This window comes from Diachasmimorpha longicaudata, chromosome 18 (genome assembly GCF_034640455.1).
Source record: "Diachasmimorpha longicaudata isolate KC_UGA_2023 chromosome 18, iyDiaLong2, whole genome shotgun sequence".
Lineage (NCBI taxonomy): Eukaryota > Metazoa > Arthropoda > Insecta > Hymenoptera > Braconidae > Diachasmimorpha > Diachasmimorpha longicaudata.
In genome coordinates this window covers 3,191,704-3,212,603 of record NC_087242.1, presented here as the reverse complement: position 1 = coordinate 3,212,603, position 20,900 = coordinate 3,191,704, and the positions used below count along the sequence as shown (strand labels likewise).

At 39.0% G+C, this 20,900-nt stretch overlaps 3 protein-coding genes across 6 annotated transcripts in view; all 3 read right to left on the bottom strand.

Annotated features, from left to right (window-relative positions):
* LOC135171113 (uncharacterized) overlaps positions 1-20,900 on the bottom strand; it is a 43,197-nt gene that overhangs the window by 13,250 nt on the left and 9,047 nt on the right. The window lies entirely within an intron of this gene.
* On the bottom strand, positions 10,046-14,263 carry LOC135171112 (uncharacterized). The gene is made up of 8 exons (XM_064137452.1): positions 13,620-14,263; positions 13,195-13,351; positions 12,797-12,952; positions 12,431-12,663; positions 11,804-12,018; positions 11,097-11,371; positions 10,855-10,996; positions 10,046-10,607 (listed from the first exon to the last, which is right to left on the bottom strand). Exons 1-8 carry the CDS (start codon positions 14,154-14,156, stop codon positions 10,274-10,276), a joined length of 2,049 nt encoding a protein of 682 aa, XP_063993522.1. The 5' UTR covers positions 14,157-14,263; the 3' UTR covers positions 10,046-10,273.
* On the bottom strand, positions 15,295-20,134 carry LOC135171111 (uncharacterized). Of its 2 annotated transcripts, none has more exons than XM_064137449.1 (8): positions 19,454-20,134; positions 18,644-18,797; positions 18,028-18,186; positions 17,485-17,723; positions 16,865-17,070; positions 16,330-16,604; positions 16,137-16,275; positions 15,295-15,883 (listed from the first exon to the last, which is right to left on the bottom strand). In XM_064137449.1, the coding sequence occupies exons 1-8, from the start codon at positions 20,117-20,119 to the stop codon at positions 15,523-15,525; spliced, it is 2,199 nt and encodes a 732-aa protein (XP_063993519.1). In that variant the 5' UTR covers positions 20,120-20,134; the 3' UTR covers positions 15,295-15,522. The 2 variants fall into 2 exon arrangements, with proteins under 2 accessions (XP_063993519.1, XP_063993520.1); XM_064137450.1 differs by having other exon boundaries at positions 18,644-18,794.

The following is a 20,900-nucleotide window of genomic DNA, read 5'->3' as shown; positions in this document are numbered from 1 at the left end:
TATTTTCCCCATTAAATAAACATCACCCCCCACCCTCGTGGCCCATAAATCCAGTCAATAAAAATGCAGTAAAAGAAATTATGGAAAATATATCGCCAATAGTTATGGGAGCAAAGGCAGTCACTGATAATTCAGGGAAAACTTTTCTCCGCAGTTTTTCACGAAGAATCGACGAGCGCGGGGCGCGTCATAAGCCACTGACTGGGGTATCGTCGATAAGACCCGTAAAAAAAAGGGTCAAATAGTCGCTTCAGTAAATTCTGACGTAGTCTGTCCCGACACACTGAAAAAAACGCAAAAGGGAGAGTATAAAAACCGAGGAAAAAAGGGGAAGTGCTGGTGAACACGATGGGTGGGATAAACCGTAGACACGTTCGACCCTCGTGAGGGAGTATCGATTCAAATACATACGGAGGAGCTGTCGTGAGGATATACGATCGGCTTATGGTGCTCTCCCTGGCCTTTTCCGTGTTTAGATGTTTTTTTTTCGTCTCCCACTATTTGTTACACTTGTTCGGCCCCTTGTGCGACGGAAAAATACCTCTTCCGCAAGAAGAATTTCGGATATTGCTGATGGAAAATCTCACGGCGGTGGATTGGGTAAACACTGGCTTAGGGTTTTACCTTTTTCCAACATTTCCAATCGAATATGAGGGATTTATAGGGTGAAATGAAGTGGAAAGCGATAAAAGGGTTTTTCAGGTGAATTATGAGTCTAGAAGTTGACAGGTCACGGGCTTTTTGACATCACGAATTGCGAGGGAGAAGTGAAAATTTTAATGTATGACATTCGTTGAGAAAAGTATGGAGCCCTTGATGCAGCCCTTCGACCTCATTTTGACTTCCGAAGGGAGGAGAAGAGACTGAAAAATTAAATCATTAATTAATCCTTCTCTTCAGGTGCGGTACCTCGAAAATTTGACTGATTTTCCAGGGAAATTTGAATTTTCAGTTTTTCCTGAGTGACGTACGTTCGCTTGCGATAATTAAGGTAATTATTTCACTCTTGTTGACGAGATTTCCATCAAATATAATTTTGAATCCGATGGAAGTGCGTGACAATGGTGGACCGTTCATTACACCTGATTCAATTGATATTGCATTAAACGTATGACGATTGACATTTCGATGGTCTCGTTAATCTTTCAATTCACCAATAATTCGATACGTGAATTGAACTCTAGTAAAAGTCAACCTCAAATCGGCGAATGTGGCAGCTCCATAATTTTCCGGATATACATTTTGATAAATTTTCCAGTCCGATTGTATTTGATTTGTGACAATATGAATCATCAGTTGAGAAGTGCTATCAAACGTGCATGTGTTGGTGTGTCGATGTTTATGCAAAAGGGAAACGTGTGCGACAGAGAGACACATGAACGGAGGGAAAAGCCTGGAAAATTACTGTGCGGTCGAGAAATCGAAAAATTCATATCAAACCGTCAATTTTGGAATAAATTTTGTAATTAATGATATGTGCTTCGTAAAATTTACTAAACAACTCTACAACATTTGAAGGACTATCATTTTTTATTTGAGGGCAAATAAAAAATTGATAGAAATCATTTAAATATTTCCATCTACGTCAGCTTATTTTATCGAGCCTTCCTTCCTCCATTTTTTATTGTACCATACAGTAATTTTTCGGTAACTCATTGTGATTAATTAACGATGACCCCCGAATGTAGCCGATCATTACAGACGTTGGACTTCGTCGCATAGTAATTTGTCTCAGGACTGAAATTTTTATCGGAATGACAGTACAAAAATCTTCATTTTTTATAGTGAACATAATTAGAGTAATAAATTGCGGGGGTTAATTGGAAGAAATAATTTTTAGATAAAAATATTGTCAGGTAAATTTCCAGGAGAGGATTAGCTCCAGCATAGGATCCCGACGACTCCGATCTTCGAGCGAAGAACAAGCCCATTCACTTAAGGAACCACGAAATTCGTCAAGTTGAACTGAATTATTCCATCTCCAATGAATCCCCTGTGAATCCTCAATTTCGCGATCCAGCTGTCATTTAACCGAACTTCAAGGCAAATCTGGAAACTTACTTCCTCTCTCCGGGTGTCTCCAACTCTCGACACATATTGAGGTATTAATTTGAATCAAAACTCGAAGTTGAGTTAATTCACATCTGTCAAAGTGGGATATGCCAGCAGCAACGTTTGCCAGTTTCTCATGGATCTGTTCCCCAAAAGTTAGTCAAGAGACACTACCATCCATGTTGAACGTGACATACAAAGTATACAGAGAGTTTGGACGCGGCTATAAGCGGACAGGGATGAATATCACTACGTGGCTATGGTTATGAAATGATGGAGATTAGTCTCATACTAATCTCCTTCTTCTTCCGGGTATCTGGGTAACATTTCGTTAGGAGGGACGCGAAGAATTATTTTAGGTAGAGGGTACTTGTAAAGTTCCTTTTACACACTGAGGAAAAGTCGGTGGATAAACGAGACAAAAGTAGTTTTTGATTTCTGAAATTATATCACACTCACAAGAAAAAAAATCCTATTCCTCACGTGAATAAAAATAAAACATTTTGTAACTGTCTGAAAAAGTGACTTTTCAGGCGAAGGGTACTTGAAAAAATTATTTTCCACACTGGGAAAAAGTCGGTGGATAAACGAGACAAAAGTAGTTTTTGATTTCAAAAAAAATCCTATTCCCTCAGCGGATTAAAATAAAACATTTTATCACTGTCCGAAAAAGCAACTTTTAAACAAAAAGTACCCAAAAAATTTATTTTCCATCCTGAAAAAAAATGATTGGATACTCTTCAGAAAAGTAGTTCTCCCCTCGTAGGATTGGATCCCTCCAACGCCCCAATATTTCCTTCCATTCACCAAAAAAAAAAATTCACTTTCGAACAAAAATTTCCCTCGACTCCGGAAATTAGTCCCGTGATGTCACGTAATTTTTGTTGTCAGTGTACCTCCGAGTGAAATTCGATGAGATACTTTCTATGCAGATTCATGAAAGGTGCACACAGCTCGTGTGTTTATCTTCCACGCCTTTAAAACCACTCGAGTCCCCCTCAGGGCTTTCGGCACAGGTGTTTGTTCAACAGTACACATTTAAAAGCAGAAAAATATGCTGAACCCGAGCTTTTTCCAGCTTTCCAGCTTACCGACTTGGTGATTCGATATTAAAATCATCGGTCCGTCTCGTATATTTTCATCCAAGACCGCATACGTTACATTTTTTTGTTAATCCCAGGAAGTGAATATTTTTTAATTCCCCTCCGCCTCCCTTTCTACCCCATAATTACACTCTCCAACAAAAGTAAGAGTAGTCCTCGGTGAGCGAATGATCGGATGAATAGGAAAATAAAATTCAATGCCCCGTGAGACAATGGAAATCCAATAACAGAAACAAGCGCAAAATTGTGGATTGCGGTAATAACCCAGAGATTGGATATAAAAAATCTAATGGTCTAATTTTTAGAATCTCAACGAACCCCGAGTCCCATAAAATCCCAGAGTATCTGGATCTAGTCCATCGATCTCTCGCCATTCCAACACTTCCCTCTGCATATTGGACGATGGGAAAAGATAGAAGAACCACTCGAGTGCGTTTCACGCCCGAGACTAAGCGAGAACTTTTTGAATAACGTCATCATTGACCCGTCAGATATGTGCGAATATTCTCAATTACTTTTTCATAACACTCTCGTTGAATATTTAACGCGAGGAGATACGACAGTTCCTCCCTTTTCGCTCACACGAAGTGGGAGGTCAGTGAACTTGAGAATGTTACAATTTTTTTTATCACTTCCTAAATAAATTATTGATGTAACAATTTAGCTGTTACTATCAGCCCTTAAATTAACTATTAGGAAAAATTTTAATGGACTACCATTTACCAATAATCAGACATGAAAGGAATTTAGAATTAATTATCAGGCAAATGAATTAATTATCAAGCAAATGAATTAATTATCAGACAAATCGATTAATTATGAGGCAAATGGATTAATTATCAGAAAGACAATTTCGGTAATCGATTGTCTTCAAGGTATACCCCCAATATCATTATTACTATTATTGTGATTATTACGAATATGAGTTTTCCATTCACTAAAGTAACAATCGCTGAAAGAATAATCGATTTTCCATTAGAAACAGAACAAACGTAAATGTAAACGACGATTAAATTAAGGTTGTTGTGTGTGTCAGTTAGGACAATGGATACTCACCACAAAAGACAGAAACAAAAGTTCGAGGTTTTTTTTTTTTGTGAACAGCTCATGGTTGGATAAACGAAAGACCAGGAGTTGAGTGGATGTTACTCGAGCGACTATGGCTTTTCAGCTGTTTGGAGTGCTCAAGCACGTTCACTACAAGGGAGGTTTCACTCCCAAACCCTATGGTAGTCCTCCAAATAGAGGGTTGTAACGAAAGATCCAGCGGTGGAAAAGATAGCAAGGGGTTGTAGCCCTTGGTAACAGCACACCTGTACGACTTCAATGAACTTGTACGACGTTAATCCTTCTCGCCGGTATTGGATACTCCAGAAGGGCTTTATGAAATTGACTATGTTGGGGTTGGATGGCCCTGGGTGAGCCCCTGGTACACGTGTGTGCGTTTAGCGACTGTACGGTGACGTTGCTGTATCGGCTCGCGATAGCCATTGAGAGCTTTTTGGAAGCTGTCCAACTGGTTCGTTAACTTTTCAAGCGACGCCAACACTCGATGATAGCAGGGGGGAATGAATCTCCAGTGCAACAGATACCGACGGGCAGTTGCTAGATCAGCTCACCTTTTTTTCATGGTCCTGATGCTGTGGGTGATACCCAACGAACGGAAATCCTTATCGAAGGTACTGCCTGGTCAGCATCTGGAGTCAGTTGGAGGCAGGTTGTGCTGATAGCGATGGTCTGGAGAGTAGGACAAGCATCACTGGATCCATTCTGCTCTGGGTGGGTTCCTAGTCAGCCAGACGAACCCCAACATCACCGATCTCTCCTCCAGATGTTCTCCTTCTGGTCGCCATGACCATCAACCGAATCAACGTTTTTTTTTCCTCTTCAAGGAGCTCTCTCCTCCCAATTACAAAACCAAATGGTGTTGGGAAACGAGTTTTAGACATTGAAATTTCGGAAAAGTACCGACAATTCAAAACAGGCGTTACCTGAGACGTTACCCAGCTTCCAAAGGTAGGTGGGGATTTAAAGTTTTCTCTTTAACATAGAATGAGAGTCAAGATGCTAGTGCATGCATATCGGCATTCTCCACTACTTGCCTACACAAGCACAACTATTATTATATTTTGTATTTAACCGAACTTTGATGGTTGTTTTGCTGGTGCAGTGAAGGAGGCGCCGTACGTGAGAGTTTTGGTACAACCAACTTTTACGTCTTTAACTTGGTGCACGTAGACTTGAAACAAGGCGAGGAAAAGGATGAGGCATCTCGACAAAGAATCACTGGCATGGAAGAAACAGGGCAGACATTTCGTCATTGAAGCCTCGGGTCCAACAGAATACATCAGACGAATTTTCCTCAACCCCTGACAGCTTTTTCATCTTGTCTTTTGTTTTTGGGTGACTCTGGGGTGGATGACGTCGCTTGAATTTTCACCAACTTGGCATTCTCGTTAGCGCTATTATCCAGCGTGCCTGGCATACCCAAGTCGATGGAGAGGGTGAGGAAAGTTTAAGGAGTTATGAACATTTTGAATTGGCTTTCATCATGACCAGAATTTAACCAACTATTTCTGTTATTTCAGGCGACGCTGATGGTGTCATTGATGATAGCTGGAGGGGTTCAGGGGGACCGGGTTGAGGTGGAGATAAACACGTGGGAGGTGAGTACACCTGGAGCACTGGAATCTGGGGGAGCAGGTCTGTTGGAGATGGAGGTCTTGGAGCTTGATGATTCTCGAGTTCGAGGTGTTGGGGATGGGTAGTGCCATCAGAAAGTAATTGATGTTCTTCTTGGAGGATATTTTAGGTGTCGTTGGAGGAGACCAGTCCGAAGACCTTTCTGGTGATGCAGAATGATCGTCAAGGGAGACGATATGACCCGGTTCCTGATCTTGAATAGGATCTGCTCGTCCAATTCCCTTCGAATATCTTCAAGACTTTCGAAACGAATCGCGATGGGAATGACTCAATCAAATCTTCAAGTAAAAGGGACTAAAGGTACTAGTACATGTACTTAGAAATGTTTAAGAGGAAGGACAGAAGGGGGGTGTGGGTCTAAACAAATGTATAAATGAAATAAACATGTGATAATGTGTCACATGTCCAACTGGGTGGACTGCAAAGAGGGACAGGAGTCAATTTAAATGAAAGAAAACATTTGTAACATCAAAGAAGTGAAATGAAGTTGAAAATTGGAAATTTTCAAGTCAAAATATTCAACGGAGGTATTAAGGGTGATTGAATCACGTAGAATTTTCCTCACTGACTACCCCAGGCCCTTCCTGAACCGTTATAACAGAACATTCCCGCATATTGCTCAGTCTGAATAATTCCCATTCTCCCAGAATGTAGATGTGGTTTACATCCGAAATTACTCGCCCCGAAATAGATATTGTACCCACGCCAACGCATTATTTTACGTACCACATAAAAGCGTCACGTGTCTAATATGAAATGTGCATTTACATTTGGCCTTGTTCGGTCGAAACTTCTGTTACCATTCGAAATTCAAACGTCCAGTATTCGGTATCCAAAGTGCAAAACCAATCCTGTCGTGGAGAGGGCACCGAGTTTTCTGGTGTATAAACGCATCCCCCAAAATTTACTGGCGACTGTAATTTATCGGAGGCCCAGACCAGACGGCTTGCTGATTGTGCGAGAATTTTGTAACATATTGCCATGAGATTGTTGATTTAGAGCTGACGTTTAAAAGCTTCCATCTGCGATATGTGCGGGTGCTCAATTGCAACCATAAAGAAATTTCCTTTTTTCCGTTTGATGAAGCCATAAATTTTCGTATATTGGGGTGGTATCACATGGACATTCGTCAGCACTCGATGGCACTCATCTGACAAATCATGAGAAATACTTTATCGGTTTTATCGATGATTCGTATCGTAAAACCAGGTGGAATCATAGGGACGTAGTTCTGTATTTCATTCTGGGGAATTGAGGGTGAATTGTAAGGATCAGACATCTGATAAGACCCACAACCCCATCAGCTGGAGATTCCATTAGCTTTTGGACGATTCTAGAGGAGAATCTCGTTGTTTGGAAATAAAAATTGGGTGCGCATACAGGGACAGAAAAGTCGTCCACTTAAGTCGTAAAATAAGGGATTTAGTTTAGGGGGTATTTTAAGGGAAATAGACGTAATTAAATAATCGACCCATCGAGGGTTTTAATTGGATGGCGAGTCTGGCGCGGTCGTGTGAGGAAAAAATACAAATGTCTTTGTCCCCCGAATTTCCTCCCCTAAACCTGTCGCCCATCCTGGGGGGAGTGGGCATTGGGGCCCAGGGTGATAGCCCCAAGGGCCTCAAGGAAGTCAGTTGGGAATAGACAGTCGAGGTGACAAGAGGAATTAGTCAAAGAAGTTGATGTAACTTCAATCATTTTAAATAATTAAATATATTGTGACTTTGCAAAATAACAATTAATTGTTTCTCAAATTATTTTACCTATAGAATCATATATTTATTTAATATTATATATATACGTCTTTATTATTCTATATTTCAGTGTTTTTTTTAAGTCAGAGCATAAGTTATTATCAACAAAAGTTCAGTGAACTTTTAATCGATTTTTTAAATCACACTCACCAAGTTTATTAATAAAATATTTGCATCCACATAATTCGAGTTTCACGAAAGGAAAACTTATAATTATCATTTCAGTAACTAAAGTAACACTTTCCAACGAATTCCCGAAAACTTTTCCATTCCCAACTCCATAATTAATCAATTTTCATCCAGAAAATTTCCCCCTCTCCCTCTCACACCTCGACCCCCACCCCCAAAGCTCCCCTGCCTCCAATAATCTCCATCACGAGTAATAATAAAACCTAATAGCCCATAAACTCCAGTATTAAACCACCCTCACCCCCTCCGGCCATTCTCCGGTAACTTTTCACTCCCTCAATTAGGTCACTGCGTACCTAAAATAGGAGTCACCAAGTTTAACATCAGGTGACGCTCTCCACTGTTCCCGATGAATGCCTCAGGCGTTGTCATACCAGACGCATCACTGCTGGAGATATTCCTCACCGTGGGAGAGAGACATCTCCAAATTTCTAGGTAAGTGGGAACATTCAAGTGGCAGCTTACACTCAGAACCAGATTTCCATTGGTTAGCGGGCGATCCGAGGCCCTTCCCGAGCCCTTCCTGAGCCCTTCCTCTGGACCCTCTTTTCATCCGACGTTGCATCACCCCATTTGCCCATTGTACGAGTCAGTGGATGTGTCGAGGAGCCTAAATCGGGGGTGGAAGGGGGAGGAATGCCATTTCACTGCCCTACATCCGCCGCGCAAACTCCCCCACCCACCCTCTGATTTTTTTTTCCTGTCACCCCTCGTACAACCCGTAGTACACGTCCCACCCCGACCATTTCCACTCGCCCTATCCCCACATCACCTGGCGCATTCAGCCCGTTTATGCCGTGTGCTGCATTTTGAGACGTCTCTTAGGCACTATAACCCACCCTCTTGGTGTAAAGGGGATGTTGGGGGGCCCAGGGGGAGAGATATGGAGGCGGTGGAGTGGGGAAAATAGTCGCAATGATTTTATACGAAGGGTGGCAATTTGCGAGGGGAGGGAAGTGCTCGATAAACATTACTTTAGTTCTTCGGAATTTATGGGGGTGGGTTTGCTCAGAAAAATTATTAATTATCATTGAATCAGTTGGTGGAAATCAGAAAAATTATTTAAAGAAGTTGCTGTTGGTAATTATTACGCCAGAAGGGGTGAGTTTGGCAGATGAGATATTGTCCTTCTCCTCAGGACACTATTTCTTAAATTAAATATTATAAAATGCGATTTTTAATTATCAGAAATACTGAAATGGGATTTTATGGACCGAATCGCGAGTTTCGTAATTTTTATAAAATATTTATATGAAAATTTCCGCTCATGAGACACGTTTTTTCATCCCCTCGTTGTTCTCCCTTTCCACATCTATCTTCACATCACTTGGTGTTATCGGTCCCGTTTATACCCCCGTGCGGGGAATTTTAAGGCGTCTCTTAGGCACTACAACCCTCCGAATGCAAAGGGGATGTTGAAAGCGTTGAGAGCGCGTATGTGGGCGTCGAGAAGGCAAAATATTCCCCGTTATTTTTTTTCTTTTCTGAAGTATTTTTTGTGGGGGATGTGTGCACTTTTCGAAGGCACAAAGAATCGGGTCGCAATCCGGTGCAATCCGGTGGTGGAGGATTTTTATCGATTTCTCGACGTCGGGGAATATTTCTGACGAGGTCCCAAGTGCATTCCTGAGTGTTTTTGTTGACTGAGGTTTTTTGAGCTTTGTTGGGGGCTTTGGAGATTCAGACGTTCGTTGAGGGTGCATTGGAGGCTGGTACGATGGTTTCTTGGGGGTGAGGAAGGATGAAGGACTTCCGTCACTGCCATCGAACAGTTTTCGGTTCTTGAGGCTTGAAAATTACCGGAAAAATCCCGGTAAATTTTGTCTTCCTGTCTCTTCATTAAATTTTATAAAATCAGGGGATTTAATCGGTAAATCAGAAAATATTTTCCACGTGAAGGGGATGAAGACCTGCCTCAACAAAGTCCTTATTTTAGAAAATCAGGGCCACTTTTATGTGGTCCTAGTCCACCAAAAAATTATACACAATTTAATTAAAAAATGTGTAATAGCATTTTCTAGTTAATACAGTTGAGAAATATTTAAATAAATTATGTTGTAATACTCGAAAATTCTCAAACGAATGTCCCTGTTATCTTCAATAGCCGAATGTCTATTGGGTGAGTGGACTGGGTTATTCCTCGTGAATAATTTTTTATTGCTGCACCGATATCCGCGATATCACCCCGAAAATGAACGAAAACAGTTTTTTAAAATAAAGTCATGAAGACCTCGAGGATAAGAATTTTTCAATGTTTTTTTCCATAAACTGATTGACTTGTCATTTATTAAATATTGCTTGCACATTTTTTTTTTCATCACAGAAGTAATCAATAAAGAACAAAATTCATTAGCGTTTACTTGCGACAAGTAAATACTCACGGAAAAGGCATTTTGTCTCAGTATAAACAATATTTTTTTATCTCAATACAAGATATCTCTTCGTGTGAGTGAAGAGCTCCTTCTGAAGAAATTAATTGTCCATGGAATCCTTCCCGTAGAAATGTTCCATTCGGAAATGCTCGTCGGAGATGAGATTACTTTCTGAAGTCTCCATGTACCTAACATAATCGAGTGATATCAGTCCTAGGGACACCATTCCACTGTGATCATCGATCATCCTATGGAATAGTTCCACTCCACCCAGTGGAGAAGGTGGATGGGACTCAACTGGTACTGCATCGAAGAATGGGACTGTTCTTATTCCAGTAAAGCCATCATACTTGGTAGCGTCAATCTCAATATATTTGTCTGAATGATCAGATGATTCTGTCGTTACTTTCGGTCCACCGTACGTTATTTTATCGCTGGAAGGAAGAGAATGCAGTTGACTGTCGTCGATATTTATAAATTTTAATTAATTTTTAATTTAGAGTTTGATTAATTAGCAGCTGCCTGTGATGTTTTTTAAATCAGATATTTCTTTTTCTCATGACGAGAATGACAAAAAAATATAAAATGTTAACTGACAAAAATTGTGTATTAAATACTTCTGGAGATTCAGCTGAAAAGTCAAAAAATTAAATAGGAATTGGCATTCGCCTTTGAACATACGTATGAGTAATTCCAGAATTAATATCAGTCATGGGACATGATTGTTGGAATCGTCCACTGGATCTGTCGAATCGAGTTCCCAACAGGGAAATACCTATTCGCTGCAGAGGACCTTCGTCCTTCCTCACAGTGAATTTGATTCCTGAATAGATACAGAGTATTCAATTTTATCAGGAGTAAAAATTTTTTGGCATTCATTGAAAATAATGTATGTACCCTGTTGAAATAAGTAAAGTACTCACCGGTCAAAAGTAATCCATGAGGTAGAACCAATTTATCAAAATTAATAGCATTATTCGTTCCTTTTTTTATGATCAGAAAATCGCGATTTTCTGTGAAAACACGGAGACCTCTGTAAGGTTCTCTGCCCAATCTAACGTGTCGTACTTCATCGCTTATGTCATCAATGGGTTTCCAATGAACATCTGTGACCTGTCCATTCATCCCCAATTTACCCTGCTGTATTTGGAATTGCAGTATCCCATAGTGGACTACGAATTTAATACCAGTGATAACCCTAAAAAAATATTATATACTATGGGGGAGGTATTAAAAAATGAATGCAACCCTAGGGAATGCACCCTAGGGATTTTGGGAAAATTTGTCAGAAAATATTTTCTGATATTTTGGTTTCTCTGTTGAATATTTTATGGAAAATTCCCTCGGTTTTTATATTCAATCAGTCGAATAGAAAAATATTTGTTTTGGGAATATCTTTCAGAAATATTTGGAAGAATCTGGGACACAACAGGATCTTCAGAACATCCATTCTTCCATAAAAAACATTTTTTTTCCGAACATCTACAAACAAAAAATGATTTTTGGAAAAAAATGCCTTCCGAAGTTCTTTTTCGGTCACCAAAAAATCTTCCAAACTTTTCTGGAATCCTAAACAATTACCGATTCATCAGAAAATTTATGGAGAATATTCTATAGACAGCAGACCTACATGTTATCCTCCGTATCAGATGTAACTGGCCGGAGATTGATGAGGTGAGTAGTTGGAGAGTCAACATCATTGTCATTACAGTCACAAATGCACCGTCGAGGGACATCAGTTAACGTTATTACCTGTCCAGCGGCACAGTCTTTGTTGTTTTCCAGGTTTTTATCAATATTCTTGCCGCCAGCAAGAAGCCATGAATAGCCTTTGAGACGATTCGCCTGAGGAACGATGTCATTAGACATCGATAGATTTTTGATCATGAAAATGTTTCGACCACAAATTTCTGTCTCTCGGATATCCTCCACAAAATTTGAAAACAATCCAGAGGAATAATTTTCCTCTAGAATATTCTCAAGACCATTTATTCATGAAAAATAATTTTTTTTCCTCTTCATCTTCGTTCAACTGATCTGAACTGAGTGATCTTCTGAAGACTCTTCCAGAGATCTTCCAAAATTTTTTCTGCTGATTGGTTTCCTGTGAGGATATGTTTCAATCAGCACAAAAACATGTCGAAATAATTTTTGAAAAATTTTTCCAAAGAGAGAGGTTTCTTTTCATTAATTTTTGGGAATATCTCCAAAAGACAGATATTTTTCTGAGCTAATTGTAATGATCAGTTCACTGTACATTGGAACATGCTGACAGGGGTTTCTGAACGTCTTTGCAGTTGAAGATTCGACCTCTGCAACCTCTTCCTGGATGATCTATACACATTTTCCATTCGGGGGAACAGAACAGTCTACCGTTCGATTGAGTATCTATCTTAGCGCATTCATTGGGACCTTTTAATTCATCAGTGTAGCTAAAAATTGGTTGGAGAATACTGACAATGGCGCCATCCAATTCCCAATAGGTTTCGCCTAAAATACTCAAAATTCGCGTTGGAAACATAAAAAAAGTATAAAAAAGTGATTGGAGAGATTTAAACATCTAATTATGAGAATGTAAACATCAAATTACTCTCTCTGCATAGTAACGAGAAAAAAAATGAACCTTTTGTGTGATTGAATCGGTCAAAACATGTTCGGAATGTTCTGGGCACGTGTTTCATTTTCTCAATGAATTCTTGATTCAGCTTTTGAAGATCTTGTCGAAGTTTGCCGTGAACTGCTTCAATATTCGTCTCGATAGAGTTCTCAGAATAGTCACCTGGAATTTCAGGAGCATGTATCCGCGAATAAAAATATTCAGTCGTCGGAATATATTTCAATCTTCGAAAGATTGTTCTGAGGAGCTTTTTGGTGATAAAAAAATCCTCAGAACACAAACTCTTCCCCAGACAATTTATTTTCTTCTGAATAATAAAATCACTCTGGAAGAAATTCTCTCCTGAAGATTTTTGAAAAATATTCAAAAGACAGATAATGAGGCTTTTGAATGGAAACTCTTACATTGAATGGCGGTTCCGTCCAATTTTAAAAGAAAATTATGTGAAAATAATTCTATGACGAATGCCCTCATTCGGACTGCTAAGATACTAGAGTATAGTCCAAAAATAGTTTCATATTCTGAATGTCCCTTGCCGCAAAAAGTACTGCTCTTTGATGACTGCAAACAGAAAGGGAATGAAGATCTCTCTTCAGAAATGTCATAAAAAAATTCCAATAGCACTACAAAAGCCCAGAACTCCATTTTTCGCCAGTTGGTTTCCACCAAAATTGAAAAATTTTCTATCCAATTCAATTTTTGTCCACTGCAGATGTTCTAGATATCTCGTAAGATCTCTCGGATGATCCAGAAAGATTTTTTAGAGAATTTTCTTGAAGACCTTCCCCAATCAAAAATGTTTTTTCATGAAAAAAAATCTCAGACGTACCTTAAAATCTTCGAGGATTAGATCAACCAGAGGTGGATCATTGAGCACAGCGAGATCAATCACTTCATCGATCTTCGTTGCTATCTGGTCAGTATACAACTGATCACTAGCAAAGAGGCAGACATTTTCCGTTGAAATGATGGTTTTATGATTTTTCATTCTTATCGCGAGTTCATCGAAAATGGACTCGATTATTCCCATTCGTTGGCTCAACAGCATGAGTTCTGCGGCTGTATTGTCTGTCAGTTTGACAGAATTTTCTATGTAATCAGCAGCCGATCGTTGGAGATCATTCAAATAGGCCGATATGTTGCGCAGGCTATCGGACATTTTACTCCAAAAAGAATTTCGCCGATTCTCTGCTGTAGTTTTCTTACTCCCAACTGGATTCTCATTGCCAGAAATTTCATGCCAGATATTCCAACCCCAGGAGGAAATACTTCCTGGCAAAATGTCCGGATTCACTACTTCCTTACCCGCCGTTAATTGAATCGATAGGAAAAATATTGCTGCGATTATTTCACTCCGGATCTTCATCTTAAATTTTTTTTCGACAGCTTCAAGACACCAAGAAATCACGTACGAAAAAAATCAGTGGCTTTCAGTTCATATATCGGAAATTCCACTATTGACCATGTCATGAAGACATCAATCTTTATACGAAAATTATGGTCTGTGGAATTTCAAGGATAATTTTAACGTTTTTACCGTATGCACAGTTGCGATTTCACGATCCACTGGCCAATCGGAAATTTACATGTAATTGTTCGTTTATTTTTATCGTCCTTTGCTATATAAAAATGCGCAAAATATAGATAAATATTTTTTTATCTGTAAAATTCTCTATTTTTTCTTGTTTATATGAAAAAATGGAAAAATATTAATTTATCCACCGGAATAGTAATTTTTCCAGAGGCCCCGACTTTTTAATTAAAATCTCAACTGCCAGATTCCATTTCCTTTTAGCAACTTGATCAATCGGAAATGAGTGAATCGAACTCGATACAGTTGAGGAATCCAAGACAATAGACATCGTAATAAACTTGCTACTCGAGTACATTTAAAATTACAAATAAATCGTTGCTCCATTCCAGAATGAACAAGAAATAGGAAGTCCCTCCTCGGAAAGAGCTTTCAAGTTCATCATTTCTACTTAATTTTTTTCCCCCGTATAAACTTGTTTTTTTTTTCTGTCCGGGGCGTCTCCTTTCACGAAACGGAAATGAGAGATGGAATAAAAGGGGGTAGAGCTGGGCTGAAGTGCAATTGGTTAAAATGGAAGGTAAAAAGGAGAGTATTTTTCAATACAAGAGTTTCTTCCTCGATGCGGTGAGACAAGTGGTTGGAAAAGACAAGCTTACGTGCTTGAAATTGGTATATATCTGTCTTCTCCGGTGGTAAAGGAAGGGTGGGAGTGATGGTGAAGGGTATCGATATAAGTGGTGCATAGAATGGGGCCCCTACAAGAGGGATAATGCCAAGTTATCGGTTCCGTTTGAAGTTTTTAAACGATGAAAGTCTCTCCTATGAGGGCACTTTTATCTTTCTCCAGTAGTTCCTTCCACTTTTCAACATTTTTCACCCCCCATTTCACTCTAAATATTTTTCGGAGACTCCAGAAAATTGCTGGAGAACTTCGTCATAAGGAAATCCAGTAAAAGTGCTCAGAAGAAGATTTTGCTTGAAGAAGATTTTTTTTTTATTCATAATTATAGTATCAGCTGTGTCAGAATGTTTTTCATTTTTAGCTGTTAAATGCAATTCAAAAACGAAAATCATTCTGACACTTTTTATAATATAATGTAATACAGGTCCAGAAAATTTTAAGACATTTCTCGATGTGATTCAATCGATCAATAATATTTAACGACTGATTTAGTGAATATTATTTAATTATTTTCAGCTACATGAAGAGCTTCTGTGATGGCATCTCTGATGACCCAACGAGAGATTCTCTTTGCAGCGGAAATAGCGCTGACATACTGTTAAGATCCTTCTCTGAATTTTCCATGTAATTTGTATAATTCAATCCAATAAGACCCAGGGAAATAAATCCACTCTCCTGGTTCCGTGGTTTATAGAACAGTTCCACTCCCCCCAGAGGAGCTGGAGGTCGTGATTCCACTGGTAATGCATCGAAATAGGGTAGCGTTGTGTATTGTACATATGTATCGACTCGACCAGCGTCGATTTCAATGTACTTAGTTGATTTTGAGTACCAGACTATCCTGTTGTCCGCCGCCAGGTCATATCTCAAAGCAGAACTGAAAGAAAAAATCCTCATAGTACGACATATCTTCAGGAGAACGTCTCTTCGACCAAAAAGATCTTCAGAATGTAAATTCTTCCAGACTGATGATAATTTATTTTCAAAAATTTCCCAGAGATCATTTTTCACTTGAGGATCTTCAAAAAAATTATCTCCCCACAATAGTCAGAAGATAAATTGTCTCTGAAAGAGTTTGATGTCTGAAGATCTCTTCTTCCAAACTTGGAATGAAATTTTGATGGACATACTCGTGCCTGTCTTTGGGAACAATAATTTTTTTCGTGTTCGTCACCAGGTTTCCAGAGTTCAGTTTGATTTTTCGTGCGATCAGAGCCAGTGATATTCGGTCCGGGATCGTTTCACCCTTAGTCAAAGCGAATTTCACCCCTGGAGAGAGAGTACATGAGCATTTTAGATAAAGCCAATCGCCATCGTACTCACCAGTCAGAATACATCCGGAGGGCACAACCAGCGAATCGAGATTAACTGCATTATTCACTCCTTTTTTCAAAATCATGAAATCTTTATTTTCTTGCAAAACACGGAGACCCTTGTAGGGGGCCCTTTGTAGTCTAGCATGACGTACTTCATCACTTATGTCGTCAATAGGCTTCCAATGCACTTGTTCAACTTTAAAATTTATCGACAATTTGCCTTGCTGTATTTGCAATTGCATTATACCGTGCGCAACAATGAACCTGACACCTGTCACAACCCTGGCAAGGACATTTATCAGAAAATATCAGACATTTTTTATATGAAGGACATGGAAAGAAATTTTTAGTAAAAATTAGACCTCTAGGGGGTGAAACGAGGGACAAAGGTTAGTTTAGCAGGACAATTAGCCCCTAAATCTAATTTTTCCAGCAAAACTTGACATCAAAAGTGGTTGATTGTCATTTCATCCCACCCTTCGCCCTCTCGAGCACCAATTTTTATCCAAAATTTCTTCCTGTGTACAGACAATGTTCAGTACATATTATCAGCAGCATCAGATTCAACAGGACGTAGATTAATGATGTGGACAGATTGCGAGTCCACGTGATTGTCGTTGCATTCGCAAATACAAGTTTCCTCGATTGCTCGAAAATCTACCAGTTTTTTACCCCGACATCTGATTGAATCATCCCTCCGTGCAACCGAGTCAGGTAGGATCCAATCGTAACGCTTCAAACCATTTTCCTTCGACCAGAAGAGTTTTTCATTTTAAATGTTGATAATTTATTCCAAAAATATCGACGACACTTTGAAGATTTTCAGAAGACAATAATTTTCCAGATGTTCTGAACTTCTCTGCGATTTTTTGCGCAGAAAATTACGAGTGAAGCACTCGATTGATTTTGAAGATCGAGACTTGGAGATCTGTCAAGGGAAGATGGCATTTGATGGGAATTGTTTATGGTTTTAAATAAATATCGTCTGAATATGGGTTCGAGCATGTTTGGAAGAGAATTGTCTTCCAAAGGTGTCCAAAGGATCCTCTTGAATCACAAGATCTTCACAACATTGTTGGATGATCCTGGGACGATTTCTGGAGGTTATCTGGCAGATCAAAATTTTGGAAATTCTGCGATCATCAGTTTTAGTTCAATTTACCGTCGGGCATGCGATTAAATCCGCCGAAGATAATTTACAGTTGAAGATCCGACCATGACAAGCAATTGTTGGATGAGTTGCACAGACCTTCCATTTGGCTGAGCAATATGGTCTTCCTTTTAACTCGGTGTCAATAGTACTGCAGGTGGCAGAAGGATTACCTAATTCACCTAGATGAACTGAGCTGGGTAATTCAAGAACAGTCGATATTGCCCCAGTCATTGTGAAATATGTGGCACCTGAAATGCCCAATAACAATGAAAAAATTTCATCCGATGAAGATCGAAAATCTTCAGAACAATTATCGACAGATCTTCCTCGTGACCGGAAAGGATTCTCTGAACGATTTTCGGGGGCTAATATTTTTGCAAAGGGTAATCTGAATTTAATTTTCGGAATTCATTGGAAAAACTGTCTGGACATATCTCCAAACAAAAATGATCTTCACAAGATTTTCCAAAAAATCTTTTTAGCGTCAGATAAATTTTTTAAAACGGGAAATCAGGAGCTCGGTTGATGGAAATCAGAGAATGGGATAATGACCTTCGATAAAATTTGTTTCTTGTTCAGCACACGTTCGATATCTGTTGGTTGTTTCGCTCATTCTCTTCACGAATTCTCGATTGATCAATCGAAGATGATCTCGAAATTTATTCTGCACCTCCCGGATAGCGGCGTAAGCGTTACCATTACGATATGTACCTGGAGGGAATATTGTGAAATTAGAGATCGTACGTGGATATCGATTAATCGAAAATCGATTTATCGATTAATCTCGATTTTTCGAGTCGATTTATCGATTAATCTCGATTTTTCGATTAATCTCGATTTTTCGAGTCGATTTTTCATCAATCAAAAACGAAATTCTCTAGTCTGAACATGAATTTTCCTTTTTTTACAACATGAGCGTTGCAAACTGTAAAACATGACTATTAAATTGACAAAATCGATAACAATTATTATAAGGAAAATATTCGATATATTTTTTGTAATTCCTGAACTGACGTGTTATATTTCAAAGTTAAACTCGTCAGCAGTATTTATCATCGAATAATTTTTCCTCCCGAAATGGAAAAAATTCCAATAATCGATTTTTCCAGAGAAAATCGGTTCATAATGTTGTGTAACATGTGTAATTCTTTATAAGAAAACCACCCACATTGTTTCAGAGCTCCATTATGTCGGGACAGAAAGCTGTGAGCGAATGCTTGGATGATGAATGTCCTCGCTTCAATCGCCAGGATCCCCTCGTACACTGCATGCATGGAATGTATTGATACAGACTCGTTACTGCAAGCTCTCGCATTGCTCTGCTGCAAGCACAGGAAGAATGAATCTCCATTGGAAAATGTCTTGAGTTTTCAACGATCTGCGTGGAAAAATATCTCCCTTTGGAGTATCTTCCAGAGGACTCTGAAAGAGTCTTTCAAAAATGGATCTGCACCGAAAGAAATTTAAACAAAAAGCTGCTACACAGACAAAAAAATTATTTAACAATCCGACGTTGGATCGTAAAAAAAAAAACAATCAAAATTTTCAAATAAATAACGTAGTCTTGTGGTGCGATGTTCCCTCGCAATTTCTACTGGATTAGAATTTTATAAACTACAAAACATTATTTCCACGTGAAGATCCTGAATCTGAGTCCCGATGACCCAGAGAGATCTTCAGCAGACAAATTTCTCCAGCGACAGCATTGAAAGCTCTTTGGAAAACTGGAAGAGTCGAGAGCTTTCTGAAGACCTGACCCAACACGGGGAAATTCTCCGGAAGAATTCCCCGTCCGAAGATCTTCACCGATCTCCGAAAGGATCTTCCAACGATTTCCAAGATCTTCAGAAGATCTTTCCATAATTATTCCGAATAGTTCGGCAATGGCTTCCGCCGGGAAGACATTTTCTCCGCAGGTAGAGCTTTTTCAACGTATGAAGATCTGGTAAATACACATGGATTATGTTAGGTTACCTACCTTACCAACTTTACTCATCATCGCAGGCAGAGACGGATACAACTCATACGGCGGGATGATCGTCTTGATGACAGCATCGATTTTATCCGTTAACTTATTACTGTACAATTGTCTTGACGCGAAGACACACCAATCCGTGGTCCTCATTATTTCATTATCAGACAGGACATTTTGCGTAAAATGACTGAAGACCGAGTCAACTTCGCGCACTGCCTCCAGTACTTTGACACGCATGAAGATCATATCCGAGTGCTCTTTCGTAAAATTAATAATCTGTTCCACCCCAACTCGTTGAATAACTCCGAGCTGATTCCACATTCGTCGGATCTTCATCAGATCTTCAGATGGTCCCAGTTCCACGGGACTCGTGCGGAAGTAGTTCCACATTGTCCAGCTCCATGACGCTAAGGTACCCGGCAACAGAATTGGCCGAAAATTTTTTCCAGCTGTCAATTGAACGAGCAGGAAAAATATTCCTGCCAAAATATTTCCCCAGATTTTCATTTTGAAAAATCGTTTATCAGTTGAAGATTTAAAGGAAGAACGATAGAATACGATCCGTTGCACTGAAATAGCAGTCGGTGGATGAAAATTATGAGAATTAATGGACATTGTGGTGGATTGTTGAGGAAACTTTTCAATTTTTTTAAGTATCGCATTCCCCATTTAACGACCTCATGACCAACCAGATATCTTTGGGTAATATTCTCCGTACCTTCTCATTTTTATAGCTTTCTTCATGGGTACGGGGGGGACCGGAGGGTAGATGATAAGATAGTGAAAAATGGCACACATGAAATTCCGAAAATATTGATCACCTTGGGAAGGAATTTATAACTGAGATATGATAGTCTCCGAAATTTTGTTGATTTGACGCTTGAGAGGTTGAAAAAATATATAATATATTATACATTATATATAAACAGTTGCTGTTATCATATCGATCTTATCAGAAAGTTCCCAAAAAAGGGAAAATGACAGGGAGGGGAATAACACCTGAGGTTTAATTGAAATTTAGTGAATTTTTTGTAATTATCAATTTTAATTGTCTTAAAGTTGATAAAGCATTAATTTTTTTAAATAAAATTCTGCATTATCTGTTGACTTTGTTATAAATATTGTTAGACATGATGATATTATGATTATGTATATAATTTTATTACACGGAAAGAATTTTTGATGACAATTAAACCTCTAGAGAGTGAAACGTGGGATGAAATAACAATCAACGACTTTTTAGGTCAAGTTTTATTAGAAAAATTAGACTTGGGGGGCTAATTTGTGTGATAAAATTAATCCTCGTCCCTCATGTCACCCCCTGGAGGTCTAATGTTCACCAAAATTTTCTCTCGTCTATTTATTAAATAATTGAATCGAACTGCTAAAGTCGATGACTGTACTAAAGAAAATTAAATTAGGGTATGAGCTGCTGTAGCTACTGATAATC

Coding starts and splice junctions, on each gene's coding strand:
- LOC135171112 (XM_064137452.1), bottom strand. CDS start 14,156: ATGAAGATCCGGAGTGAAATAATCGCAGCAATATTTTTCCTATCGATT. Junction 12,953..13,194: donor GGACGGAACCGCCATTCAAT/GTAAGAGTTTCC, acceptor CTGAAATTCCAG/GTGACTATTCTGAGAACTCT. Junction 10,608..10,854: donor AATTCTGGAATTACTCATAC/GTATGTTCAAAG, acceptor TCTTCCTTCCAG/CGATAAAATAACGTACGGTG.
- LOC135171111 (XM_064137449.1), bottom strand. CDS start 20,119: ATGGGGAATGCGATACTTAAAAAAATTGAAAAGTTTCCTCAACAATCC. Junction 18,798..19,453: donor TGATGAGTAAAGTTGGTAAG/GTAGGTAACCTA, acceptor CTGTGCTTGCAG/CAGAGCAATGCGAGAGCTTG. Junction 16,276..16,329: donor CTCCGGATGTATTCTGACTG/GTGAGTACGATG, acceptor CTCTCTCTCCAG/GGGTGAAATTCGCTTTGACT.